The sequence below is a fragment of the Seriola dumerili genome, unplaced genomic scaffold (genome assembly GCF_002260705.1).
Source record: "Seriola dumerili isolate Sdu_G_001 unplaced genomic scaffold, Sdu_1.0 BDQW01000291.1, whole genome shotgun sequence".
In the NCBI taxonomy this organism is placed as follows: Eukaryota; Metazoa; Chordata; class Actinopteri; order Carangiformes; family Carangidae; genus Seriola; species Seriola dumerili.
In genome coordinates this window covers 5,683,215-5,710,772 of record NW_019174546.1, presented here as the reverse complement: position 1 = coordinate 5,710,772, position 27,558 = coordinate 5,683,215, and the positions used below count along the sequence as shown (strand labels likewise).

At 40.4% G+C, this 27,558-nt stretch overlaps 1 protein-coding gene across 1 annotated transcript in view; it reads left to right on the top strand.

Annotated features, from left to right (window-relative positions):
* Positions 1 to 2,000: 2,000 nt before the first annotated feature.
* The window catches only part of obscn (obscurin, cytoskeletal calmodulin and titin-interacting RhoGEF), a 63,939-nt gene continuing 38,381 nt past the window's right edge, over positions 2,001 to 27,558 (top strand). The window contains exons 1-39 of the mRNA XM_022758258.1: positions 2,001 to 2,720; positions 2,805 to 3,081; positions 5,137 to 5,406; positions 5,618 to 5,878; positions 6,729 to 7,034; positions 7,147 to 7,413; positions 7,617 to 7,723; positions 8,163 to 8,331; positions 8,906 to 9,181; positions 9,272 to 9,559; positions 9,835 to 10,110; positions 10,214 to 10,489; positions 10,615 to 10,896; positions 11,766 to 12,047; positions 12,392 to 12,673; positions 12,910 to 13,185; positions 13,269 to 13,541; positions 13,639 to 13,905; positions 14,026 to 14,295; positions 14,382 to 14,648; positions 14,818 to 15,084; positions 15,257 to 15,369; positions 15,471 to 15,624; positions 15,733 to 15,894; positions 16,031 to 16,135; positions 17,345 to 17,611; positions 19,128 to 19,397; positions 19,503 to 19,769; positions 19,903 to 20,169; positions 20,408 to 20,674; positions 20,778 to 21,047; positions 21,138 to 21,407; positions 21,618 to 21,884; positions 23,158 to 23,424; positions 23,539 to 23,805; positions 24,044 to 24,310; positions 24,545 to 24,811; positions 25,703 to 25,969; positions 26,184 to 26,450. Coding sequence (XP_022613979.1) covers positions 2,001 to 2,720; positions 2,805 to 3,081; positions 5,137 to 5,406; positions 5,618 to 5,878; positions 6,729 to 7,034; positions 7,147 to 7,413; positions 7,617 to 7,723; positions 8,163 to 8,331; positions 8,906 to 9,181; positions 9,272 to 9,559; positions 9,835 to 10,110; positions 10,214 to 10,489; positions 10,615 to 10,896; positions 11,766 to 12,047; positions 12,392 to 12,673; positions 12,910 to 13,185; positions 13,269 to 13,541; positions 13,639 to 13,905; positions 14,026 to 14,295; positions 14,382 to 14,648; positions 14,818 to 15,084; positions 15,257 to 15,369; positions 15,471 to 15,624; positions 15,733 to 15,894; positions 16,031 to 16,135; positions 17,345 to 17,611; positions 19,128 to 19,397; positions 19,503 to 19,769; positions 19,903 to 20,169; positions 20,408 to 20,674; positions 20,778 to 21,047; positions 21,138 to 21,407; positions 21,618 to 21,884; positions 23,158 to 23,424; positions 23,539 to 23,805; positions 24,044 to 24,310; positions 24,545 to 24,811; positions 25,703 to 25,969; positions 26,184 to 26,450 — 10,240 coding nt within the window. The remainder of the gene's footprint in view (positions 2,721 to 2,804; positions 3,082 to 5,136; positions 5,407 to 5,617; positions 5,879 to 6,728; positions 7,035 to 7,146; positions 7,414 to 7,616; positions 7,724 to 8,162; positions 8,332 to 8,905; positions 9,182 to 9,271; positions 9,560 to 9,834; positions 10,111 to 10,213; positions 10,490 to 10,614; positions 10,897 to 11,765; positions 12,048 to 12,391; positions 12,674 to 12,909; positions 13,186 to 13,268; positions 13,542 to 13,638; positions 13,906 to 14,025; positions 14,296 to 14,381; positions 14,649 to 14,817; positions 15,085 to 15,256; positions 15,370 to 15,470; positions 15,625 to 15,732; positions 15,895 to 16,030; positions 16,136 to 17,344; positions 17,612 to 19,127; positions 19,398 to 19,502; positions 19,770 to 19,902; positions 20,170 to 20,407; positions 20,675 to 20,777; positions 21,048 to 21,137; positions 21,408 to 21,617; positions 21,885 to 23,157; positions 23,425 to 23,538; positions 23,806 to 24,043; positions 24,311 to 24,544; positions 24,812 to 25,702; positions 25,970 to 26,183; positions 26,451 to 27,558) is intronic.

Below are 27,558 nucleotides of genomic sequence, written 5' to 3'. Positions count from 1 at the left end.
CTGTCTTATTTATGACCTGTTGCTACTGAAAGCTTCCACTCTGCAGATGTAAAACATTTTGGTAGTAATATTCATCATTATGAGTTGTTTACGACTTAACTGTCCGAGTGGTGGTGTGCAGCCCAACAGAAGTCAGGCCAGTCTGTTCTCCTTCCCCGCCTCACCAACAGGCTATCTCCTATCTCCACGGTAAATGACAAGTCTATTTTGGACAGGAGGTTGCGCTAAAAGAGGAACGTCAGCTATTTGGCATCATGAGGTACCGGAGAAGAAAGAAAAAATAAGTCTAGTCAACCGCCCACTGCCGGAGACTGGGGGGGATGTTAACACCATCCTGGATTTACAACCATTGCAAGGATTTTTGAGCACAAAGAAGACATTTCTGGTGGGATTTCTAGCAGTCATACAGGAGAAGGCTATCATCCGGAAAACTTGACGGCCAACTGAAGTTTAAGCCCACATGATTCAACGCCAGTTTTACCTGAGTGGCTGAAGACTCGAGGTGAAAAAGTAATGTTAGGCTTAAAAAAATATAATGAAATTAATACTTAATTTAACATTAATACTTATATCGATAAGTGACTGAACTTAGAGCAGCTTTTCAGTTCATTTTCACTAAAATTAGCTTGGTTTTAACACACCTGTAACGGTTAAGCGTCACAACTGCTGTTTTGAGTTAACGCTAGTTAGCTACAACTGCCAGTTTTGATTAAGCTAATTTTATGTTATTTGACCAATTACGCGCTCATGTTCTCCAACTTTAGAAGTTATTTAAACCGCAGATTACTAACTGAATACCAACATAATATTCAGTCGTTTTCGTTGCCTTATAGAAACACAACGGGAAATATTTCTGAAGTGGGAGCTTTATTAAACAGCTGATGTCCCTTTCGCTTCTACAAATGGCAATGGACAGAGACGGGGTCTAACAGCTGAGGTTATTTTTGGGACAGGCAGTTCAAGCGACAGAGGTGACAAAGCTGGCAAATGTCACTCTTTGAAAGGAACATATCTGCTCTATTTGACCTTGTTACAGGGGAATTCATTTGTTGTTGTGTTATTAAGCTACCGACCTGTTGAATTGGCTGTATGAAGTTATGTCTTTGTACAAATGAACGTCTGCAGGGCCAGGACAGGGTATGACTGTCACTGTAACTGCCAGCTATAAATATGCCATTCTGAACAGTGGGTTTATGTCTATTTTCACAGCATAGCATATTTATAGAGTACATGTAGCAAACTTTCACATCTCACAATGGTTTGGGTGTATTTACCAGTTAACTTTGTGATTTAATATGTGGCCTGGAAGTAATATAAAATGGCTCAGACAACCTTTGTTATGAGCATTCAAACAAGTCTTATTTGTTACAGTTAATTAAATTAGGATAATTAAATGAAATTATAAAACTTAAATTCCACAAATTAGTATCAGAAACACCATCACATTCTTGTGTGAAATGTTTTTGAATTAGCCAATAATAAACTGTGTCAAACTACAGCTATGACAATATTTATAAGAACTTTGATGAATGAAAAATACGGTTTAATTTTCCATAGTATTTCATTTTTGCTTCCCTGGTAGGGGTGAACTATTAATTGAAATATTATCGAAATCGCAATATGGCCAAGTGCAATAGCCTAATTGCAGGAGCTGGAGCTTTTTGCTAAAGGTAAAAAGTGTCACATTATACCATAAATGAAGCATTGTTGTGCTACAGAGATGCCCCAGCCTACAAATTATATTCTCCAGATGTAAAGGACCATGCATGTTTGATACAGACCCCAACAAAAATCATGTTATCATCATTTTTATATTTTTTTTCCGTAAAAATTAAATGCAAAAATGACCATTCTAACTAAAATCGTGACTCATATCGCAATCACACTATTTGCCAAAATAATCGCATTATGATTTTCTTTTTTGCATAGTGTTCAGTGCTACTCTCTGGTATTGTATTATATTGTAATTTTGGCCTTTTCTTTAATTATAGGAACAAACGATGGATCCAAACTTGTTTGGAGGAGCCCCCAGGTTTCTCACTCGTCCAAAGGCGTTTGCGGTGTGTGTGGGCAAAGATGCCACACTCAGCTGCACTATTGTGGGCACTCCAACCCCGCTGATCACTTGGGAGAAGGAAAAGCTGAAGCTGACATCTGGGGGCCGCTTCAAGACCGTGGAGGATGGAGATGTGTACCGCTTGACCATCTATGACTTAACACTGGAGGATAGTGGACAGTACATGTGCCGGGCCAAGAACAGTGTTGGGGAAGCTTATGCTGCTGTAACCCTAAAAGTGGCGCTGCCAACAGAGATGGCTCAGAGGGCCCCCGTTTTCTTGGTGAAGCCTACATCTGCACGTGTAGGTTTGGGAGGCGATGTTGTTTTCCACTGCCGGGTTGTAGCTTACCCTGAGGCCAACTTTGACTGGGAAAAGGATGGGCGCTACCTGGGGGAGACAAACCGCATCAAGATTGTTTCTGACAGCGACAGCAGCACCTTAAAGATCCAAAGTGTGCGTAACCTGGACAGCGGTACCTACACCTGCAGGGCTCAGAACACTGTTGGCCGAGCACACACTGCAGCAGCTCTTGTCGTAGATGCGCAGGACTCCCGCCACCTGACTGCAGATAAGAACACCTCCCTCCTCTCTCACTTACAAAAGCGCAAAGAGGAAATGAAGAAGGACATTTCCATCTATCGCACTGAAGAAAGCTCCTCAGTTTCTTCTTCCAAAACCACCATCACAGATGGTTTCAGTTCTCTGAGTCTGGAACATGAGCTGCGGGCATCTGCACTGGCAAAGCTGCCCAAAGGTGTGTTCACCCGTACCTGCACTGTGACTGAGGGCAAACACGCCAAACTCAGCTGCCTTGTGACGGGTCACCCTAAACCCCACATTATTTGGAGAAGGGATGGATCGAACATCAGTGAGGGCCGTAGGCATATCATTTATGAGGACCAGGCTGAGAACTTCATCCTCAAGATCCTGTTCTGCAAGCAGAGTGATAATGGTCTCTACACCTGCAATGCAACCAATATGGCCGGGCAGACCTACAGTGCTGTATTGGTAACAGTCAAAGGTAAGCCTTAAGAAAAAAATACATACAGTGATAGAAAACCACTTTTTCTAACTGTTTTAATAAACCACAGCTTTCATTAGAGACATGTTCATGAATTCATTGCATCATCTATCAACACATATAACATCTTAGAGGCCGGCACTCTAGACCATGTCATATCCTATATTAACAGTATATTCCTAACATGTACAGAGGTTTATGTATAAGGCTGGGTTGATTCTTGTCAGCAATTCCCATGAAAAGCCTAAAACCAGTACACTGTCTTTCTGTGGTTCTTAGCCCCAAGGCCTAAAGCCATTCATCCCCTCTCAGGAACTAACTCTTTATGCACTGCCCAGAAATGTATAGTTTTATTTTTAAAAAGGGTGAATTATTTCCTATAACAGCTGGGCAGTTTGGTTTTTAGCAAACATTACTGAAACAGAAGTAAATAGTCGCTTGTTGGGGGCTATTTTGAGCTGCAGATAAATATCAGTGGTCCAGTGAGTAGTTATATCACCAGGATGGTGTATATGTAATTCACTCAAAATAAAGTGCAGTGCCTATGTTCATCCTAATGAAGGGACATGTCACCCTGTTTAGTGGTGTGGCTCATTCATGTGTTTTTAATAGCAATACAATTGGAGGCACAGTGGAACAAGCTAAATGTAAGTGGCATAAACTCATTGTTGGCAACTGCAGAACCATAAGTGTGGTCCAAATCACTGTATTGAAGCCTCATTTAAACCTCTCAAAATGTGTTTGGCTTTTCACAACAAGGTTGAATTCTGGCTCATCCTCTGTGGGAAGGGTGTTGTGTTGCATCTATTTTCTGCTGGTGATGAGTAGTTCACAGTTGCTAAGATGGTCACTCACTTACTGGCGAACACTGATACCACTGCTCGTGTGACTCCCCTTTGGAAGAAATAGGCCCAAGTGATGAAACTGTAGCGTTGTGGATTTATGTTGGTTGTTAATCCATTCAGTGGGTTGTGACACTGATGTACCTGTATTGCACTGGTAGGTGCAGTGACATAGATATTAATGATGTTTGCCTTGTAGTTTGTTTGCTGGAAAGAAAGTTTGCAATTGAAAGGCATAAACATTTTGAACTATTGGTGGTTGTGTGACCATTTATCATTCTTTAATAAATACGCTAAATAAAAACAGCCCTGGATAAAAACAAAAATATAGAAGAAGAAGAAATAGATAAGAAATGGGGACAACAAATACACAGTGCCATTTACAGACACTGAATTGTCTATTACTTACACCAGAACAACAAGGGACATATGTGGTTAATCAGGGTTAATCATTTTCACCAAAATACACACAAAGCATTGTACTTTGTGTATCCTTCAACAACTTGACATTATATTACACATAGTTTAGAAGTGAAATGAGGGTCTTCATTCCCGGGAAAACCTATCAGACACCTTTTTATTTTTTGTTAATTTGTTGATGAACAGAATAAATAAGGGTTGTTAAGGTGTGGTTCATAATGTTTGGCTCTGGTTCATGGCAGATATAGGACAGCAGATATTTAGCAAATATACTGTATTTAACTTTGTGACCATTACTTTTGTGCAAACTGATATTCTCTTAAGTAAAAATATTTGAACACTCAGCTGAAAACAGCTCACTTGTCCTTTAGAAGGTGCACTATTGGAGACATTGTAAATATCTTAATGAAAATATCAAATTTTATGTGGATACTGAACCCAGAGGACATCTCCCGTAATTCAAATATGGATACAGTTTGAAACTTTAACCCTCATTTGTGGCGCAGAGCGTAGTAAGAAACCTGAGAAGTCTCAAATCTTTGGTGCTGAAGTTTCGTTAAACACACCACATAAAAATTGCACATCTTAAATGCCAAGTATGATGGATTATTTCCAAGCTAGTTTCTAGTTTCTCTGACTACAGCCAAGATCACAGGGAAATAAAAGTAGAAAGTGGAAAATGGTTGACAGTATCATAAAGTATATTCTGTAGTTCATAGTTCATAGACTGACAGATGCAAAACTATCAATATGGTTGTGTAACCTGAAGATTCTGTAACATTCCTTGTGTCAGAGCCGAACGTGCCGTTCAGGAGGAAGCTGCAGGATGTGGAGGTCCAAGAGAAAACGGCGGCCACATTGATGTGTGAGGTGCCTCTCAGTGCCACCCATGCCAACTGGTTCATGGAGGAAACAAGGCTGGAGCAAAGCACCAAATATCGCATGGAGGAGGAGGGCACCCTGCGACGTCTCACCATTCACAATGTCACCACAAACGATGATGGTGTTTACATCTGTGAGATGAAAGAGGGCAGTCGCACTGTGGCTGAGCTCACTGTCCTGGGTATAACTGAGATTTTTTTTCTCTCTCTTTAGTTCTTGTTTATTATTTAAATATTTTGTGTGGATATCATAAATCTGTTATCAAGTTAAATTAATGTGACATTACTGCTTAAACTAAGGAAAACGTTCCTTGGACATTTTCTCATTTGTGAGTCTACTACGCCACTAAGCCCTGTTTTCTTTATTTAAATCTACTTATTCTGCTGTCCCAGGCAACATTACCAAGAAGCTTCCACGGAGGACAGTAGTTCCTGTCAGTGACACTGTCATCTTCTGTGTGGAGCTGGAGCATCCCTGCCCAGATGTCTATTGGACCCGCAATGGGGAGAAGCTGAAGGAAGATTCCCGTATTTCCATTGCCTGCGTGCTAAGACAGTACACACTCACCATTAGAGATTGCCAGGCAGATGACTCAGGAGAAGTGGCCTTTGTGGCTGGAGACTGCAAGACCTCCACTCGATTCTCTGTCACTGGTGAGAATGTCACAATGGGTCAAATGCTGTTTTAAAACAATTGTATTTTTTGGACCTGCATGCAAAACCCTATACTTGAGGTCTAGGGTCAGCATTTAAGGTAAATTACAGATAATTGAACTAAACATACTTAAAATTTTTGGTGATTATCTTTTTTAATTTTCAGTTCATTTGATTCTTGTCTTACTTGAACACTACCTACCTTTAACACCTTTACAGATTAAAGCAAACATTATTGGGTTACACAGAACTGTGTATACACTTCATGATAAAGACTTTTAATTTTTTATTTGCTATTGCAAACACTACTACAAAGACTGATGTTTTATGTTGCTTGCCAAATAGCAATGAAAAATGAAACAGTACTTTGATTTATGAGTTGGACAAGGTGTGATCATGTTTGTTTTCACCTTCAAATAAGTGGTGAGGGAGTGTCAAAAAATGTAGGATCTATTCAGTACAGCAAGCTCCTGTTTTGAAATAGATTAGTCTCCATTCAGGTCCATCACAAGCTTTTTAACTTATACTATATAACTTTGCGGTGCCTTGAATTTCTTTACCTTAGATAGTAAAAAAAAACAAAAAACAGGTCTAAAACCTGATCAGGGCACATATTCACAAAGCATCTTAAGAATACAAGCAGAGTCCCTATGACGTCATAGAGTATCACAGTTATTAAGCTGGTTAAAAAGTAGGATACCTGACAAGAGTGCAACAAGAATGCCTGGAAACTCTAAAAGTAAAGCCCAGGTTATAAAAAAAAATGTAATCTGTAATCGTTCTTTTGATACGCTGCAATCACTGAATACTCATCAGATAAAAAGCACAACCATCACTCTTTTTGCTCTAGCTGCAAGGAAGCATCCTCCTGATCCCCCAGTCGATGCTGTGGTGCAGAACAAGACTGACTCATCCATCACCATTCAGTGGTCTCCTCCTGACAGCGATCGCCCTGTGCCCATCAAGGGTTACCATGTGGAGAGGAGGAAGGTTGGCAGTCAGACATGGCAGAGGTGCAATGCTGGAGAAACCATTGTTTCAACAGAGATTACCATCAGAAACTTCACTGAAGAAGCCAGCTACCAGTTCCGTATCTCTGCTACGAATGACTTTGGCCAGAGTCCCTACCTGGAGGTGCCTGGAAGCTTCTACCTTGGTAAGGCTGATGTCTTGTTGATATTTGTGACATTTATCATTCATGGATATCTGCTGTTGTTGTATACATTCAAGTGTTCTTTCCTCATGTCTGGTTTGCCTGTTGCCTCCAGAGCCCACTGCAGAAATCAGGAAAGGCCTGATGAACAGCAGTGCAATATCTGGCGAGGAGTTCTCTCTCTCTCTGGAGCTTTCTGCTGTTTGTTCTGGCTTCTGGTCTCTGAGTGGACGCCTCCTCCGCAGTGGAGCTGACTACCTCATCACCAGGTCCAAGAACACACACACACTGCTCATCCGTGTCGTGACCATGGAAATGAACGGAGCTGAAGTCAAGTTTGTGGGCGGAGGCTCACAAAGCAGTTGCATCCTATCTGTGAAGGGTATGCACTTCACGTCATAGTCAGTTAAACTATGGATAGGGAGAATGCTCATATAAATATATTGTTGTATATTTTCTTTTCTGTATTAAAATTTAAATTTGTAGACATAGATTCTTTCTTCACCTTGTTTTCTATCGAAGACAACTGGTATTTTTTGTGAGACGCAAATAAATAATGCAATAACCTGACAACTGTATTTTTAGTCCCCGCTGTTAGGTTCACTAACAAGTCAGGTCAGATGGAGATGATGACCTGCAGTGCCCAAGCCAGTGCTCAGCTGACTGCTGAGGTGTCGGATTACGATGCACAGGTTTGTAATGGAAATGCACATCAGTTCTAGCTTTTACTTTTTGTTTTCATGTGCTATATTAATGTATTTTTCATTTTACCAGTATGCAAGGTATGGAAGACGTATAAGTGCTATCATTTCTGTAATTGAGAAGCAGTCCCTTACTTCCTACATTTAACCGATTTTAATGGCAAATAAAAATGGCAAAAGGATATCAGAAGGCTATTCCGTTAAAGAGATTTGTGCATTGTGTTTGAACTTGGAGGGGTAACTTCATATGGAAATGAATTCCATCATTTACCCATTCCCATCGACTACATGTTACTGTTGCTTGGTGTTGTCTGCAAAAGAGACAATTTTTTATTGAGTATTTGAATATAGAATATTGAAGTACCTTTTTAACCCTATAATTTACTTCATTTTGCCTGTTGTGGCAATCTGTTCTGTCTTTGCTCTTCAGGTGGTTTGGATGAAGAATGGGCGGGAGGTGAAAATGGGCAAGAAGTATGAATATGTCAACACTGACCGCAAGAGGATCCTGATGGTACACAATGTTACAGAGGAAGATGTGGGCATCTACGAGTGTGTTTTAGCTGATGACAAGATGTCCCTGCAACTCACTCTTAAAGGTACTCTTATCAAAATCAGTGGCAAAAGTACGGTTCTCTATCACAGAGAAACAATCCTGTCTTGTTTGGAAATGTGCTGCAGTTGTTTGTTCTGTGGAACAAAGGTTTTGCCAAATGTTAAGTGCTAAATATGTCCTGCGTGGTGCAGAGATGATTTCATTAAAAGAACTGGGCTCAGTGTGTGGAACAAAGTGCTGCGTCTAGCCGACATGCAGACAGTTTGTCTCAGACCATGTGATATACTGGAATGTGTCCTGCTCTGATGGCTACGAGCATATGCTTATCAGCCATCAAACAGGAAAGCAATCTGTCATCATGTAGCCAATTCCACTGTGGCCCATCAGCTCACGCTCTTCCTACACATGAACTCATCTGATAACAAACATAAAAGTATATATTTAAGTATATATATATATATATATATATATGTATAAGAGATTTCATTAAATGTCACAAAGACTTTACTTGTACTAGTCTCTAATTAGGCAACACCAATATTAATTTGTATGAAAAAGATTAATTGACAAATATTTATTAGAAATGTATTACTTAATTTCTGTCTCTGTCCTCTAAGATGAACCTGCCAAGTTTCTGAACAAGGCCAGAGGTCCCATGGGACTATCATCGTCCCTTAAAGGAGATCTTGAGCTCAGCTGTGAGGTATCCCTAGCTAGCGCGGCTGTTGTGTGGAGAAAAGATCAGGTTGAGATCACTGAGGACCAAAGAACTAACATCATCTCCAAAGGGACTCAAAGGAAACTAGTCATCAAGAATGCCAAGAAAAGTGATGAAGGACATTACTCCTGTGAGACGGCAGCAGACAAAGTCACATTCCATGTCAAGATAAAAGGTGAGACTATGCTTTTGTACTATCAGTCAACATTTGACTGCATTTTTTTTTTTTTTTTACTTTATTTTCATTTTCCTTTTAATTTTTCAGAAAGTCAAACTCAAGCCCAAGCTGCCTTCTCTAACAAGGAGTCAGTCCAGAAGGAGGTGAAAGCCTCTCTGTCCCAGAAAGCAACTCTTAGTTGTAATGTGTCTGATAGCAAGACAGAGGTGAAATGGTATAAAGATGGCAAGCTGTTGGTATCCAGTAGGACCATATACTCAGAAGCAAAAGGCAGTTCTCGCCAGCTGGTGATTGAAAAGGTGGAGAAGAGTGATGCTGGAGAATATACTTGTGAAGCTGGAGGGGATAAGCTGGTCTTCAAGATATCTGTGTCAGGTAGGAATACTTGATATTTTAATTGTTATATAGAATTTAAAAAATATTTTCAGTTTGTGGTGTCAATTTCGTGATTTTAAATGTCACAAACAGAAGCTGATGAGGTTTGCCTGTGAGAGTAAACATTTAGTATTTAGAATCATCATATCTTCACATACTTAAGAAGATGACGTGATGGATGTGTCATTCATATGTATCTAATATGTTTCAGTCTTTGGCAGTCTTGCCCGCAGTGCTCATAACAACACTGTATTTCTCATTGATGTTACCCTCAGAGGCCCTGTCAGCTTTCTTCAACAAGGAGTCAGTCCAGAAGGAGGTGAAAGCCACTCTCTCCCAGAAAGCCATTTTAAGCTGTGAGGTAGCTGATACCAAGACAGAGGTGAAATGGTACAAGGATGGCAAACTGTTGACTTCCAGTAAGACAATCCATGCAGAGTCAAAGGCCAAGAGTCGGCAGCTGGTGATAGACAGCGTGGAGAAGAGGGATGCTGGAGAGTACATCTGTGAGGCTGGGACTGAGAAGTTGGCCTTTAAGATACAGGTGGCAGGTAAGGGAGGGGGATTTTCAAAATAATAGTGCTACTTATGGGATGCTTATTTGTAAGCTCTGGATGAATAGAATCTGATATTTTCATTATGTGATCCCATCAGAGCCCCAGTCAGCTTTCTTCAACAAGGAGTCAGTTCAAAGGGAGGTGAAAGCTACTCTCTCCCAGAAAGCCACTCTGAGCTGTGAGGTTTCTGATTCTAAGACTGAGGTGAAATGGTACAAGGATGGCAAGCTGCTGACTTCAAGCAAGACAATCCATGCAGAGTCGAAGGGCAAAAGTCGCCAGCTGGTGATTGACATTCTGGAGAAGGAGGATGCCGGAGAGTACATCTGTGAGGCTGGGTCTGAGAAGTTGGTCTTTAAACTCCATGTGGCAGGTAGGGGCAAGGACAGGCTTATAGTTTTGCTCTTGATTGATGTGCTAAACAGGTATTGCAGATGTTAACATATCGGTGGACATGGAAAAAGTTTTCGTCATTCACATTCATGGTCTCCTCCACAGACACACATGTCCAGTCTGCATTCTCTAATAAGGAGTCAGTCCAGAAGGATGTGAAAGCCACTCTCTCCCAGAAAGCCACTCTGAGCTGTGAGGTAGCTGATACCAAGACAGAGGTGAAATGGTTCAAGGATGGCAAGCTGCTGACTTCCAGCAAGACAATCCATGCAGAGTCAAAGGCCAAGAGTCGCCAGCTGGTGATCGACAGCGTTGAGAAGAAGGATGCTGGAGAGTACATCTGTGAGGCTGGGACTGAGAAGTTGACCTTTAAAGTACATGTGGAAGGTAAGGAGAATACATATTATTTAATTACTACCAAATCAAGATTATTAAATTAGAACTTGTCATTGGTAGACTTATTGATAGACACTTCATAACTCAAATATACATTTTAGTTTTGTTGATTCTCTAATTCAATAATAATACATACACGATATGAAAATTAAAACTCACCGGTATGACTAGAAATATAGAAATGTTAAAGTTTGTCACTCATAATGATCGAACAATACGATATGGCACAATAAAGCTTTTCAAGAATGGAAAAACATTTTATTTTCAAAAGGTGACCAAGTCTTATGCTATCTTGTTTTTTTTATAGAGATAAGAAAAACATTTACTGTGAAACTGGTGGATTTGTGTTTTCTATTTGTGTTGTCTTCTCCTTTTTTTTTGGCTGCATTGTTGGTTGCTTCAGTTCGAGGTATTTGTTATGCCTTGCTCAAATGTTGAAAGTCCAACATTGGCTTAGATTCTTACATTAGTAGGTGATAATAATATCTTTTGTCGTTGTTGTTGTTGTTGTCTTGTATGATTTGTTTGGTGAGGCTGCTTTGATATCTTGTGTCTCTGCTGTTTGTCAGGTCCTGTGTTGTAATTTGGTCTTTCAGTCAGAAAGAATCGTTGTTGATGTCTCAATTGTGCCTCTCTGTGGCTGCCTTCACATAAATAATCTGCTTTCACTTTGTGACTGCAAACTTCTGTGTAGTTGTGTCCCTCAGCTTTATAGGCTTAAATAGACTTCGTGGCTCTGTGTTCTGCATCTGTAAAGTTCACTTACATGTGTTCAGTTCATCCAGAGCAGTGTTCGTGTTGTGGTTTTAAAGTAGTCCGTTTTTGTATCGGTAATTCTATTCCCACACTCACGTCTACAGAAATCCGGGCTAAATCTGCTTTCCTCAACAAGGAGTCAGTCCAGAAGGAAGTGAAAGCCACTCTCTCCCAGAAAGCCACTCTGAGCTGTGAGGTAGTTGATACCAAGACAGAGGTGAAATGGTACAAAGATGGCAAGCTGCTGAGTCCCAGCAGAACAGTTCACTCGGAATCAAAGGGCAAAACTCGTCAACTGGTGATGGACAGCATAGAGAAGAAAGATGCAGGGGAGTACATCTGTGAAGTCGGAACAGAAAAACTGGCATTTAAAGTACTAGTGACAGGTATGAGAACATTAAAGGGAATGATATTTGTCAGAGGAGTATGACTTTTGCAAAACTGTTATGTCTGTCTGAAGATTTCAGGTGAATCAGAACAAAGTTGAAAAACAGCTGCAGTGGAGGATTTGAATCTTTAGTTTGGCTTAAATGTTGTTTTGGGTTGAGTTGTTATGTTACTGTTATCGCACATATTTGTGCATATTGTTCATATATATTCGTTTTTATGTAGCTGCACAGTACTATTTGCTGGTCTCAGCTATAATGCACATTTGTCCACTTTAATCTCAGTTGATGTTTTCCCGGTTATGTTTGTTGTTAAATAACATTTTCCATTATTACCTTTTTAGAGATTCAGCTGAAGTCGGCCTTCTCTAACAAGGAGTCTATCCAAAAGGAGGTGAAAGCCACTCTCTCCCAGAAAGCCATTTTAAGCTGTGAGGTAGCTGATACCAAGACAGAGGTGAAATGGTACAAGGATGGCAAACTGTTGACTTCCAGTAAGACAATCCATGCAGAGTCAAAGGCCAAGAGTCGGCAGCTGGTGATAGACAGCGTGGAGAAGAGGGATGCTGGAGAGTACATCTGTGAGGCTGGGACTGAGAAGTTGACCTTCAAGATACAGGTGGCAGGTAGGAGGAATAAGATATTGCTAGTATTTCTTATGTAGTAGAGTATGCAAATGTGAATTAAATATGTGTGATTTGTTATGTAGCAGTGTGTTGATTTGTTCTGTTTTGTTCCCCAGTTTGCATTTCATCATTAAGCCTGCTCATTGCAATTGAAAGGTTTTGGCTGTATCCACGTATTTGGGGTCGACTAATATGTTGTCATTTGTTGACATCACATTTTGTTATTTACTCTGCAGAAACCCTAGCTGGCTTCTCGAATAAGGAGTCAGTCCAGAAGGAGGTGAAAGCCACACTCTCCCAGAAAGCCACTTTGAGCTGTGAGGTTTCTGATTCCAAGACAGAGGTGAAATGGTACAAGGATGGCAAGCTGCTGACTTCCAGCAAAGCAGTTCACATGGAGTCAAAGGGCAAGAGTCGTGAGTTGGTGATTGAAAAAATGGAGAAAAAAGATGCTGGAGAATACACCTGTGAGGCTGGAACAGAGAAGCTGGTATTTAAGCTGCAAATGACAGGTACAAATATATTTTAAACATAATTCATTTTGTCACACGATTAATAAGAAAGCTACTGAAAATTAGTTCTATTCTCTCTGCAGAAGCAGCTGTCAAGTTCCAGAAGAAGTCCATCAAGGACACATATACTGTTCAAGCAAGTGAAAACATTGTTTTGACCATTTTGCTGACCACAGAGAGTGGTAGTGTGAAGTGGTTTAGAGATGGTGTGGAGGTCAAGGAGAGCAGCAAGTATGAAATGAAAAAAGATGGCCGTTCTCGTACCCTGATAGTAAAATCCACCGAAGCCAAAGACAGTGGAACATACTCCTGTCAAACTGCTAATGACAAACTGGAGTTCAAAGTTCAGGTTAAAGGTAGGACATAGAAAAGTTTATAACCTGATAATTGCTGCATAGACCTTTGCAGATGCCAGATTGTGTTTTAATATCTAATTTCTCTGTTTCGTTTCAGAATTAGCTTTGAAGTTTGTTGTACCCTTGAAATCTGTTGATGTGGAGTTGGGAGGTACAATTAGCCTGATGTGTGAACTAAATCAAGCCTCAGGGGATGTTGTCTGGCACCATGATGGTCGTGAGATTAAACCTGGAGGCAGGTTTTGTGTCAGGACAGATGGTGCTAAGCGGGTTCTCACTGTGACTGGCATGTCTAAGGAAGATGAAGGAGAATACAGCTGTGAATGTCGAAATGATAAGACCTCTGCTAAAGTTTCCTCCAAAGGTAATTCATCACTTAATTAAAATTGGAATCCAATGGAAAAATCAAAAATTCAGTTTCACAGCTGAAACTTTTTTTTTTCATAATAATTCGGCTTGATTTGTTGTCACTCATTCCTTTCAGCACCCAGACTAGTGAGGCTGACCACCAAACTCAACAATGTGGTTGCAATGGAGGGAAAAGACGCAATTTTCAAGTGCGCTGCCACCCCAGCAGACGTCAGCATTAAGTGGTTCCACAAGAATATACCCATCACTGCTGGGCCTAAGTATAAGATTGAGCATGGTGGCAACACTCACTCACTCACCATCAGCGCTGTCACCCAAAAAGATGCTGGAGAGATTAGTGTTGATGCAGAAGGCAAAAGCTGCAAAGCTACCTTACAAGTGCAACGTAAGAAGTGCATTTATTGTTAAAATATCTATTTTAAGTAGCATAATTTCCTCATTAACGTAAACATTTCTGTGCGCCCCAATCAGATGAGCCAGTGACATTCAAGAAAAAGCTAGAAAACCTGACAGTGGAGGAGCAGAGTGAAGTGAAGCTGGAGGTGGAGCTCAGTCAGGCATCCGATGAAGTCAGGTGGATGAAGAACAGCGTAGTGCTGCAGCCTGCGGGAAACCTGGAGATTCGGGTAGATGGAGTCAAGCAGACTCTGGTCTTCAGGAGTGTGACCTCTGCTGACCGTGGGATCTACTCCTGTGAAACTCTGGATGACAAGACCCAGGCCAAACTCAGTGTTGAGAGTAAGATTTATCCACAGTCACATTTGTTTTAAGAAACAGTATACAGTATACGAGGATATACCTTAACCTTAAAAAAAGAATGTCATTCTCCAGTGATGTGTGTTTGGATATAAATTTTGAACACTTGCCTGCATGCTTACACTCCAACATTTCCTCCTCCTCCCTTCAGTGAAGAAGATCCAGGTAATTAAGGGCCTAACAGAAACCAAGGCACATGAGACAGAGACAGTAACACTTGAGGTAGAACTCAGCCAGGCTGATGTCGAAGGCTCCTGGACCAGGGATGGAGCCAAGTTAAAGTCAGGGGCGACCTGTCGTATCACAGCTCTGGCAAAGAAGCACGCCCTTACATTGTCCAATCTCAAGAGGGAGGATGCAGGAACTATTGCATTCCAGGCAGATGGTGTCCATACTTCTGGCAAACTGATTGTCACAGGTAAAGGCTATTTCCTTTTAGTCTGTCTAGTCCTCTGTTGGTAGGGTCTTGGCAGACCAGTCTTAATTTGCTATATATTCGTAGTACTAATTCCACCTCAAGAATCACTTCATGCTAGAGTCCACATAGTCTACATAGTCACTTTTTACTCAATTGTTTTGATTTTTTTTAGAACCGCCTGCTATGATCTCCAAGCCCATTATGGATATCAGTGTTCCTGAGAAGGAGAAGGTTACTTTTGAATGTGAAGTGTCCAGAACAAATGCAGATGTTAAATGGTTCAAGGTGAGAAATTACTATTTGAATTGCTGTCTGCAGAGTAAAATAATAAGACTGAAAAAGTGCAGGCCAAGTGTAACCTTTTGAAAAAAATGATTAATCTTCAGAATGATGTGGAACTGAAACCAGGGAAAAACTTTAGCATCCATTCCTTGGGCCGAAAGCGCACTTTGGTCATCAGCAAGTGCACCCCTGACGATACAGGCACTTACATCTGCCGCACTACTGATGATAACACCTCTGCCAAGCTCGCTGTTCATGGTAAATATTACTCCTGTCATGAAGCTCACAAACCACTCAGGTACTATTATTTAGAGTATAGTATAACAATTTCCAGTATATAAAACCTCTTAAATCGTTTCCCTGCAGCCAGAGATATCAAGATCATTAAGAAACTGGAAGATGTGGAGGTGATGGAGAAGGAAAGTGCTACATTTGTCTGTGAAATTTCACATGATGAAGTGGACTGTCAGTGGTACAAAGGAAGTACTAAACTCAAAGTCGTTGGCAATATCAAGATGAGACAAGAGGGTAAGGTCGCAAGCAATTAGAAAATAAATAATAATCTACCTGTGCATCCGCACAATATTGTAGAATTTACCTGAATAATTATTATGACTAATACGGATTTTTTTTTTACTGTGAGCTGTCATGTGTCTTTTTCCAGGCCGAACATATGTACTGCTGTTTAAGTCCGTTTCCCCAGAGGATATGGGCGAGATTAAATTCACAGCTGAGAAGGCCTCTTCAACTGCAAAACTTAAAGTGAAAGGTAAACAAATAAATGTGTTATGCACTAAAATCACATAACAGCAAATATTGTGTAGTATATATGGTATACTGTATTGTTGCATGGATTAGTTTTTTTTTGTGTTTTATTTATTTATTTAACAGAGACAGTGCCATTTAACATAGTTCCAAAACAAAGCATGAAACTGATGTGTTGCACAGAGTTTATAGCTACTGCTAATTTTCAACTCTTGTCCCTTGTTGGGCTGTTACCTGTGCAGTTAAACATTATGTTGCAATGTTCAGATGTGGTTGCAAATGGATTCTTTATTCATATTGACAAAAGCTGTCAGAAAGTTGCAAACAATTAAATATCCTGCACATTCTAATCTTTACTTTCTTTTAAATTAAATCAATTAAACTGCTGTAAATTGATCACCATGCTATGCAGAAGTGCTTGCATGCACTTTTCTGGGTGATTTTATAAACTGATCTCAACATTTCAACTAGTTTACTGAACCAAATGTAAAAGGTCACACTAGAGTTTAATGAAATGTTCTCTTGCTAAAAGAGTTGATGCGTTGCATCATTCTGATAGTATTTAGTCTGGTGAGATAGAAAATCCAGTTGCAACTTGCATTTACATTGTTATGCTTCATTGAGGGCTGATGGCAAAAGGAACACAACTCTTTTGGTGTCTTACCAGCTGAGGTTTAGGTTTATTTCTCAGAGGCTTTGTCATAGCTGTCTTTCTTGACTGAATTTAGGTAAGCATCTGTGTGATGGTTTTTACAGATTACATCATTAGTCAAGTGATGTTGGACATTTTGGGATTATTTAATGATTGGATATCTTGATATGTATAAGAGAAAACTACCTGTCTCTACATAAATCAATTGTAGATAGCTTTGCTATCAGTTGACCATGACCTGTTCAGTTTTTCTGGATGCAATCAAACAGCAACCGATATATAAACAAAAAATGACTGGCACACAGTGATTCCTATTTAATGTAGTGTGTCACTATCTGCTTTGGAAAAAATATTGGAACTGATGATGCATCAAAAGCATTAATGTGCTATTACATTTCAGCCCCATTTGCTCTGGCTGTAGCATAATTCATTTATGAATATTGCCTATCCTATAGTGCGCTTAGGCAAGGGCTTTTGCAAGGCTTTGGTATTCGTAGCCTTTAATGTTCCTTTGTGGCATACATGATAGTTTTCATTGATTCAGTGTTATTGTTACTGTAGAGCTGCCTGTCAAGTTTGTGAAGCGACTCAGGGATAAGATAGCGATGTATAAGCATCGTGGTCATCTTGAATGCCAAGTGTCACGTGCCAGTGCGATGGTGAAGTGGTACAAGAACAAGATGGAGATCAAACCCAGCAAGAAGTACGAGATCAAAAGTGAGGATGTGTACCGAAAACTCACCATCAATGAGGTCGAGTCCGGGGACGAAGACACATATACCTGTGACGCCTCTGATGACAAGACATCCTGTAAACTGCTTGTAGAAGGTAACACGATGGAAGATGACAAAGGTTAATTGTAAACTTAGTGTCAGCTTTAGCAATTGTAGGGTATTGATGCGTATGAGTGTGTAAATACATATACAAGTATTTACACAGAACAAGCCATCAGACTCACAGTCAATGAGGTATCCATATGTCTGTCTATCTATCTGAAATGATTAATTATTGTACTAATGAGGAATATGGGAACATTTTGTCGATTCATTTCTTGGCTATTTTGCAACAAGCGTGACCTACTAAATGAATTAACAGAAATTGGTATGTCAGATTATTTGTGTAAGAAATTAACCAAACTGTATTACCACTGCTGGTGAAGTAATCCATGCAGGTGTTTTCAATTACTCTGACTGATTAGACATGTGTGAGGTCATTTCAGTTCAGTCCATGGACAAAGAATAGGCCTTTTTCACAGAAGACATTTTGACATGTCACAGTAGGGCAAGTACAGGTGTAAAAAAATAAATTTAATGATGGCCAAATTCCACTTAGTTGCTTGGTTTTGGCGTGCAGGTATTGTGCATGCTGGCTCACTGTCACACTGTCATGACTCACTAGGACACTTGAATAGTAACAAGCCATCGTTAATGTTATTAGTAACACCTGTGCTATTCCTACTATGACAAGTCAAATTATGTGCAGTATTCAAGAGCAACAAAACACACAGGAGAGTGAGATGTCGCACCAGCCAAAATACCTGAAAACACTCGTAACACAAGTGTTTAAAGGCATTAAAATAGGACAAAATTTGTTCCTAGCAGAGGATTTACATTGGCCATCAAGTTTATGATGCATTATCATGCCTCCGTGTCAACGACAGCCAGGGCCAGAGGCATTATGTTTTCAGGTTGTTCGTCTGTCCTATTCCTTGCAATTCTTCCCCCCAGCGTCTTTAGGGAACTTCTTCAAATTCTTCTTCAAACATTCATTTGGACTCAAGGATGAACTGATTATATTTTGGTGGTCAAAGGTCAAAGTTCAAGGTCACAGTGATGTCACCTTCTTGTGAATGCAATATATCGGGAATGCCCAGAGGGAATTTCATTGCATATGGCACAAACATTGTATTGGACTCAACTTCAATGGGACATCATAATGTTCTGCGAGAACACTTTATTTCAGTGCTGCAGGGTGGTAATTCTAGTTTCATTAGGAAATGATACGTCGCTGGAAATGACCAATGAACTGTTGGGCCAATCACAAAACATTATTCAAAGAATACTATAATTTGTCAAATTTGTATCCTACCTCTTTGAATGACAAAAAATAAAGTTAGGTTTAAGTTTTTGCAAATTGACTTCTATGGCAGGTAAAATATTGGATGCCATTTTTCTCACCCCTAGTGTTTGACAATAACGTAAAGTATATGGGATTTGCAATTCGATATGGGTCTTTAAAAAAGGATAAACCAACAGTATGGTCCTATAAATCAAAATTACTTTTATTTTATGAAATAATTTAATTGATTTCGAACTAAACCATTCTCTTTTCATGATCCCTCCAGAGCAGTCCATCAGCATTGTGCGGGAGCTTAGTTCAGTAGAAGTGACAGAACCCTTTGCAGCTGTTTTTGAAGTTGAAATCAGTATGGAACTGGTGAAACCTCCTGTATGGACTCTGAATGGAGTTGCTGTGCAGGAGAGTGCTGATGCTGAAATGGAGAAAGAGGGCACTATGCACCGTCTCACTTTCAAAAAGACCAAAGAATCGATGACAGGACCTGTGCAGTTTACAGCTGGGAAGAGCAAATCTCTTGCCCAGCTCACAGTCAAAGGTAAATATGTTCAACCACGTGTTAGTACAGTAGGTGCTTATAATCATTTATATACTGAAAAACTACTATAGGCAAATCTAATCAGATATTGTTCCTCACATTTAGAGCGTCCGCTTGAGATTGCAGAGCCCATGAAAGATGTGAAGGCGAAGGAGAAAAGCTCAGCCATACTCTCGTGCAAGTTCTCCGCATCACCCAAAGAGGTTAAATGGTTTAAAGGTCAGGAACCTCTGGCAGCATCAGACAAGTATAACATGAAGCAAGACGCTACGAGGGCTCAACTAACCATTCAAAAGTTAACTGGGGAAGACAGCGGAGAGTACCGCTGTCAATCTGGACCTGCTGAGACCAAAGGCACACTTACTGTTGAAGGTACAGTGCACACCTTTGAATACCACAGAAAATACAACAGTTCACATCACATCACATAAAGCATCTGTTTTCAAATGGTTTTGGACTAAAGTGGTCTTTAAACTAAAACTACTGTCTTGTTTCTTCTGTCTAGTGCGTGAAATTAAATTCACCAAGCATTTGGCTGACACGGAGGTTGATGAAGACAGCGATGCAGTGTTCACATGTGAGATAAACTATGCAGACGAAGAGGCACAGTGGCTTCTAAATGACAAGGTGCTCTTCACTAATGAAGTCAACACCATCACTCATGAGGGGAAGGTTCACAAGCTCATGCTGAAGAACTTGGCACCTAAGGATGGGGGGACTATCACCTTTCAAGTACGCAAGGTGAAAGAGTCTGTTACGCTTAAAGTTAAAGGTAAGAACTATCAATCACTAATTATTTAGAACACAAAAAAAGATTTCTCACTTAACTTTATGACAGGAACCAAGTTTCTCAGTTACATAACATTTCATAAGATCATTTTACTGCCAGAAGCCAGGAGTAATCAGATTACTTACCTGAAAATAAATAGTGGGAATAACCAGAGTCAACCAAAAAGATGAAAGCATAATATACTCATAGGCCATTCTTTACTTTCTTAATTGCCCTGCAGAGAAGCGTGCTGTGTTCCTCAAGTCTTTAGATGATGTCATTGGAGAGGAGAAAGGCATGATAACTTTGGCGTGTGAGGCGTCCAAGCCCAGGGTTACTCCCACATGGAGAAAAGAAGGTAAAGTCTTGAAGGCCGGACCAAAGTATGAGCTCCTTCACACAGGCAAGTCTTTGGGACTGATCATCAAGGACGTCACCAAAGATGATGCTGGGGAGTACAGTTGTGATCTTGGAACTGAGGTTTCAAAAGCAAAAGTCACTGTGAGAGGTTGGTGCTGTTGTTTGAGATATACAGTTTTACAGTCTTAGCCTGGATACACATGGATTTGTTTGGCATCTTCACCACCTTATGTTCTCTGTCCCAAATTTAGAGATCGGCATTGGAATTACCAAATGGCTGAAGTCAGCTGAGGTGAATGAGGGAGAGACATGCAGCTTTGAGTGCATCCTGTCCCGTGAGAGCACAGATGAGTGCTCATGGACTGTTAATGGCCAAACCATTTCAAAAGGAGGCCGTTTTGAAGTCACCAGCAAAGGCCGCAAGTACATACTAACCATTAAGGATGTCACACCTGCTGATGCTGGTGAGGTAGTCTTCAACATTAAAGACCTGAGCTCTAAAGCAACATTAACAGTTGAAGGTAAGCTACATATATGTTTTTAAGAGGCCTAGACAAAGGTACAAAAAAATTAAGGTGTTGAAATAAACCTTTCATCATCCCTCGGTGCAGGCAAAGCTTCATCTGTGTCCAAAGCACTGCAGAACGTTAGTGCTGTTCAAGGGGAGGATGCAGTATTTACCTGTGAGGTGACACAGGCTAGTTCCACTGTAAAGTGGGCCAAGGAAGGCAAAGCCATTAGAAAGAGCCAGAGGTATGACATCAGCCAAGAGGATAAGGTCATGAAGCTCATCATCCATAATGTCTCTGCTCAAGACTCTGGAGAGTACAGCTGTGAAGTTGTTGGAGGTGCAACCACCAAAGCCCAACTTGAAATAAAGGGTAAGACTGAAATGACTAATTAATTATTAATCTTGGACTGTGTGAGCATTTAAGATACTTAACCTATGCCAACACTTGTTGAGACAATGGTTAATCAGTATATTAAAATTAGAATCAGTTCAGGGGTAATTTTATTTTCTTAAATCATAGAGTAATCTTGCAATTTCAAACTGTGTCCACAAATTTAGTGAGGTTGTTCTCTTTTTACAGAGCCAGTCCATAAGTTCACTGAAGCACTGAAGGACAGCCAAGCAGATGAGAAGAGCTCTGTGACCCTGCAGTGTGCAACGGCTCAAACCCCATCCACCGTGATATGGCTGAAAGGTCACACAGAGCTCAAGGCTGGAGGTCGATATGAGATGTCCCAGAAAGAGAGGGTCTTAACTCTCACCATCAAACACTTGGAGGAGAAAGACACCGATATCTACACTTGTGACGTGGGCACTGCTAAGACCATAGCAAAGGTGACAATTAAAGGTAAGGACTTAAGTGTCTTGTCAAGTTTTTGTCTTACATAGCTGATTAGCTTTATGAATTCTTTTTAAAGAGTTGATTGAATAAAAATGTTTAGAATGTCTCATCTTTGGAAGATATGATAAGGGTATAATATGGAAGAAAATAAATACTGCTAAATCATTATTACTTAGCAGGTGCTTAGAATAGAATTTGTAAACATTCGTAGATTAATATAAAGTAGGGACCCTCAATATCAGATATCTAAAAATTGAATATTTTTTTGAAGGATTAACCTGTGATGATGCATTTTGCATGTCTTTCTTTGCAACATCTATCGAAGGCCATCAAAATCTCAAGCTCCTGCATTCAGTATTATTTTGTGCCTGTTTAAGTTTGGTCATGCCACAGAAAGTGAATGCTGTATGACTTAGCTCATAGTTTGGTTTGGTCTCACTTTAAAGGCCACTCTGTGGTTATTGTGGAAAGACCACAGGATGTTCATTGTTTTGAAGGGGAATCTGCTACATTTGTTTGCCGTGTCAGTCCTACTGATCTACCTAATGTACAGTGGTGCTTAGGTCCCACCCCTTTACAGCCAAGCCCCCTGAGTGATATTCAGGTTCTAGACGGGGGTATCCGTTCTCTTACCGTGAGAGACTTGACTCCTGGGGACTCAGGCACCATCTCTGTGGTTGCCGGGGATCAGAAAGTATATGCGTCCCTTGATGTCAGAGGTAATTGATACAATTCCTAAGCGCTTACAAATCTACTTAAAGTGTGGATTTGTCAAAATGCCATAGATTAGTGGAATTGTTACTACATCTTTTGTATTTTCCAATAGAAAATGGTTCTCAGTGTCTTGCTTTGCGATTGTATTACTGAAGGATCTGCTTTGCATCTCTATTGTCATTGTCTTGGGATTTGTGTGATTAAGACTGATTGTACATCCACAAATTGTAAACGACATCATTCAGTATGTGCAAAACCTTTCCCGAAATGTATTGTCTTGTTATGCAAGGACTGCTCACTGCATAAATGAATGTTTCCTATGTTAGTAATCCTTTGTGCATTTCAAAAGGATTTCATCATGTAGCATTGTAATGACAGTTTGTTCATCAATAGGAACACCAGCCCAAGCTAGAGAAATGTTTGGGTTCTGAAGGCTGCTGATGGACAACAGGAGCATGTCATCATCCATCATCTTCTTCTCTAATCATTTTCCACCCTCCATCACAACCCAACAACATGCAACACCCAGTTTTATATAATCAAATCATTGTTCCTTTCATTTTAGCCCTGCCAGCCAGTTTCAAAGAAAAACTCAAGAACCAGGATAGAAAAGAAGGGGAGAGTGTGACACTGTCTTGCGCGTTATCAAAACCTGCGGCTAACGTTCAGTGGAAGAAAGGCTCTGAAATCCTCGAAGGTGGAGAGAAGTATGAGATGAAGCAGAAGGACACCTGTTTGGAACTTCAAATTAAGGATTTGAAGGTTGAAGATAGTGGAGAGTACTCTTGTGTCTGTGGAGACCAGAAGACAGCTGCAACTGTGAAAGTCAATGGTATGGATTCATGAAGTCTTTTCCCGAAAGTTTTTGGAAAAGTTTTATAATTACAGAAAACAAGTGATTATGTTGTATTTCCCAAAAGAATTCCACTTGTGTTGCCTTGTACAGCATTACCGCCGACCTTCACACAGAAACTGAAGAGCCAGGAGGCCGAAGAGGGAGTCAGCATTACTCTGCAGTGTGAGCTCTCTAAACCCGGAGTCCCAGTGGAGTGGAAGAAGGGAACACAGGTCCTGAAGTCTGGAGAAAAATACCAGATGAAGCAGAAAGCCTCTGTGAATGAACTCCTGATCAACAAGGTGGTGCCAGAAGACAGCGGAGACTACAGCTGTGTGTGTGGAGACCAGAAGACCACAGCCAGCCTCAAGATCAATGGTAGGATGCGGATTTTCAAATGGTCAGTTAGAGTAACATTTCTAAGAAGAACAAGCTATTTCTATATACATATTTAGACATATTTAGTGAGGGGCCTTTGTGTTTTCAGGGCTTGCAACTTGTCCGTGTTTGCCTGTTGTGTTTTGTGCTTGTTTTTTGTACTGTTTTTCTGTAAATATTTCTCAGTATTTTATTTTATGGCATGCCACTGACTGCTAACCAACTAACAAATGCTCAGCCCAACCAGTGACCTTCAAACACAAGATGGAGAGTCAGGAAGCCGAGGAGGGAGCCGGCGTTACTCTGCAGTGTGAGCTCTCTAAACCTGGAGTCCCAGTGGAGTGGAAGAAGGGAACACAGGTCCTGAAGTCTGGAGAAAAATACCAGATGAAGCAGAAAGCCTCTGTGAATGAACTCCTGATCAACAAGGTGGTGCCAGAAGACAGTGGAGACTACAGCTGTGTGTGTGGAGACCAGAAGACCACAGCCAGCCTCAAGATCAATGGTAGGAAGAGGATTTTCAAATAGTCAGTTAGAGTAACATTTTTAAAAAAGAACAGCTATTTCTATCTACATATTTAGACATGTCTACTTAGGAGTCTTTATGGCGTCAGGGCCTGCAAATTGTCAGTGTTTACCTTTTGTTTTTATTTTTTTCTGTACGATTTTTGTATAAACATTTTTAATATTTTATTTTATGGCATGCCACTGACCACTAATCAAGTAAAAAAATGCTCAGCCCAACCAGTGACCTTCAAACACAAGTTGGGGAGTCAGGAAGCCGAGGAGGGAGCCGGCGTTACTCTGCAGTGTGAGCTCTCTAAACCTGGAGTCCCAGTGGAGTGGAAGAAGGGAGCACAGGTCCTGAAGTCTGGAGAAAAATATCAGATGAAGCAGAAAGCCTCTGTGAATGAACTCCTGATCAACAAGGTGGTGCCAGAAGACAGTGGAGACTACAGCTGTGTGTGTGGAGACCAGAAGACCACAGCCAGCCTCAAGATCAATGGTAGGAAGAGGATTTTTAAAGAGTTGTGACATGGAATGTTTTTGAAAAAACCTTATGTAATAGGTTTTTATTTGTACATATTTAGACACATTTTATAATGGAGTCTACATAACATTGTAGATTGCACCTCATCAGTGTTTGTCTTTATATTCTATGTCTGCTTTTGGCGCGACTGCAACAGCAGGGCCAGCCCTACAATCGTGAATTTCCCTGACTGACTGATTGACTCAGTGATTGAGTTGAGTGATCATAGTTCCACCATTGGTCAGCCAAATGCCACCTGACTGAGTTGGAGTTTCCCCATTGGCCGATGCACTTTCAAAATGAATTGGCACAAACAGTTTCTATTAGGGGGGTGTTTACAGCTTACAGTTTAACAGCCTGCATTGTTGCCAATTTAGAGCATTTGTTTTTAAATTTAGAAACACGTAGCAACAAATCTAACGACTTTTTGGACAAATCTTGGCTACTTAGAACAGACTGGCTTGGATGTTAACATGTAGTCTAAATTGGTCTTGTTATAGTCACTATTTCAAACTTGTTCTGTTGTCTGACAACAGAAAGAAAAACATGTGAACGAGAAGAGCTTCATTGGAAATTCGGCTGTATTAAAACACTGTATATGTGAGCACAGAGAGTAGGAGAGAAGCAAACAGATAAAGGTCTGAAACAAGGCTGACATGAGGCAGAATGCAAATAGGATGAAATGATGTTAGTTATTTAAAGCAATTCCACAACAGTTTTCAGCTATCTCCTCAATTTCGCACATTGACAATACGCAGTCCAGCCAAATGATAGGTTTTGACCAAGTCTTGCTTGTGTAATACATTTTTTGAAAGATTTTATGTTGTCACATGACACTGACCACTAATCAAGTAAAAAAATGCTCAGCCCAACCAGTGACCTTCAAACACAAGTTGGAGAGTCAGGAAGCCGAGGAGGGAGCCGGCGTTACTCTGCAGTGTGAGCTCTCTAAACCTGGAGTCCCAGTGGAGTGGAAGAAGGGAACACAGGTCCTGAAGTCTGGAGAAAAATACCAGATGAAGCAGAAAGCCTCTGTGAATGAACTCCTGATCAACAAGGTGGTGCCAGAAGACAGTGGAGACTACAGCTGTGTGTGTGGAGACCAGAAGACCACAGCCAGCCTCAAGATCAATGGTAGGAAGAGGATTTTCAAATAGTCAGTTAGAGTAACATTTCTAAGAACAACTTTTTCTACATACATATTTAGACATGTTTGACATGGCTTCAGAGCTTGCAAATTATCCATGTTTGCCTTTTATGGTTGTTTGTGTACCATTCTTATATAAACATTTTAAATATTTTATTTTATGGCATGCCACTGACTGCTAACCAACTAACAAATGCTCAGCCCAACCAGTGACCTTCAAACACAAGATGGAGAGTCAGGAAGCCGAGGAGGGAGCCGGCGTTACTCTGCAGTGTGAGCTCTCTAAACCTGGAGTCCCAGTGGAGTGGAAGAAGGGAACACAGGTCCTGAAGTCTGGAGAAAAATATCAGATGAAGCAGAAAGCCTCTGTGAATGAACTCCTGATCAACAAGGTGGTGCCAGAAGACAGTGGAGACTACAGCTGTGTGTGTGGAGACCAGAAGACCACAGCCAGCCTCAAGATCAATGGTATGAGGATAAGTGATTGGAACCTCTACGATATATTAAGATGTTCAAAATGTTATGTTATTCATAACGTTGGAAAACTAACTAATTTCTTCCATTTTGTCTCATAACATATTTTTTGCAGGCAGTGTATTTGTTCAAATTTAATCACAGATTATTTTAAACTGTGATGTTGAATTGATAGGAATAGTATTTGTATTTGATTATTTGATCTTTAAGCACTTGTATTGAAAATCTTGCTTTTGCTGTGAAATTTTTGTCACTTTGTTTGTTTGTGGTTGTTGTTGTGGTTGTTGTTGTTGTTGTTGTTGTTGTTGTTGTTGTTGTTGTTGTTGTTATGTTGTCTTGTTTCCTGTTTGCTGGCTCATAAAATGTCAGGCTTTCTTTGTGGATGTCTAATGTCAGATTCATGAGATGTTTCCTTCACATTGCATGTGGTGAGTCAGCAGGGTTGGATCCCCTTCGTCATTGCCCTTAATCTGATTTTTGAGTTTGAAAATTTTTGTTTTGAAGACTTTTCAGTCACTTCTTTCATTTTTTCTCTTTTGAATTACTTTTCACTATTTGTACCGGAAAACAAAATCCACCACGACCACAAAAAAAAAAAAAAACAAAATCACGACAACAAAAAAAAAAAAAAAAGATAGAAAAAAAAAAAAAACGAACAAAACAAACAAAAAAAAAAAAAAACAAACACAAAACACCACAAAAAAAATCCGATGCAGCAAAGAACACTGCCAATATCGAGTCACCTCACAACTAAAACATACACCACCACACTGACACACACCACACCATCTACCCACACCCTCACTCATTTACCACAGATTTGATCACATCTTCCTTTGCGTTGACCTTGCTCCGTTGCTCCTACTTTTTGTGTGTTCTTATGGTTTTGTTCCTGTTTTTACTTGGTAGTGAGTGTTGACACCTAATTGGTCTCTTCTGGTTGTAATTGGTTGTATATCAGCTGTGTGATCTGTGGTCCTTGACTCAGCTCATGTACTACTAACCGCCCGTTCTGACAGCACCTAGTCAGTCGACTACTCCCTCAACACTCATACACAAATCTTTGAAGCTATTTATTGCTAAGCACGCGAAACATTTAGGT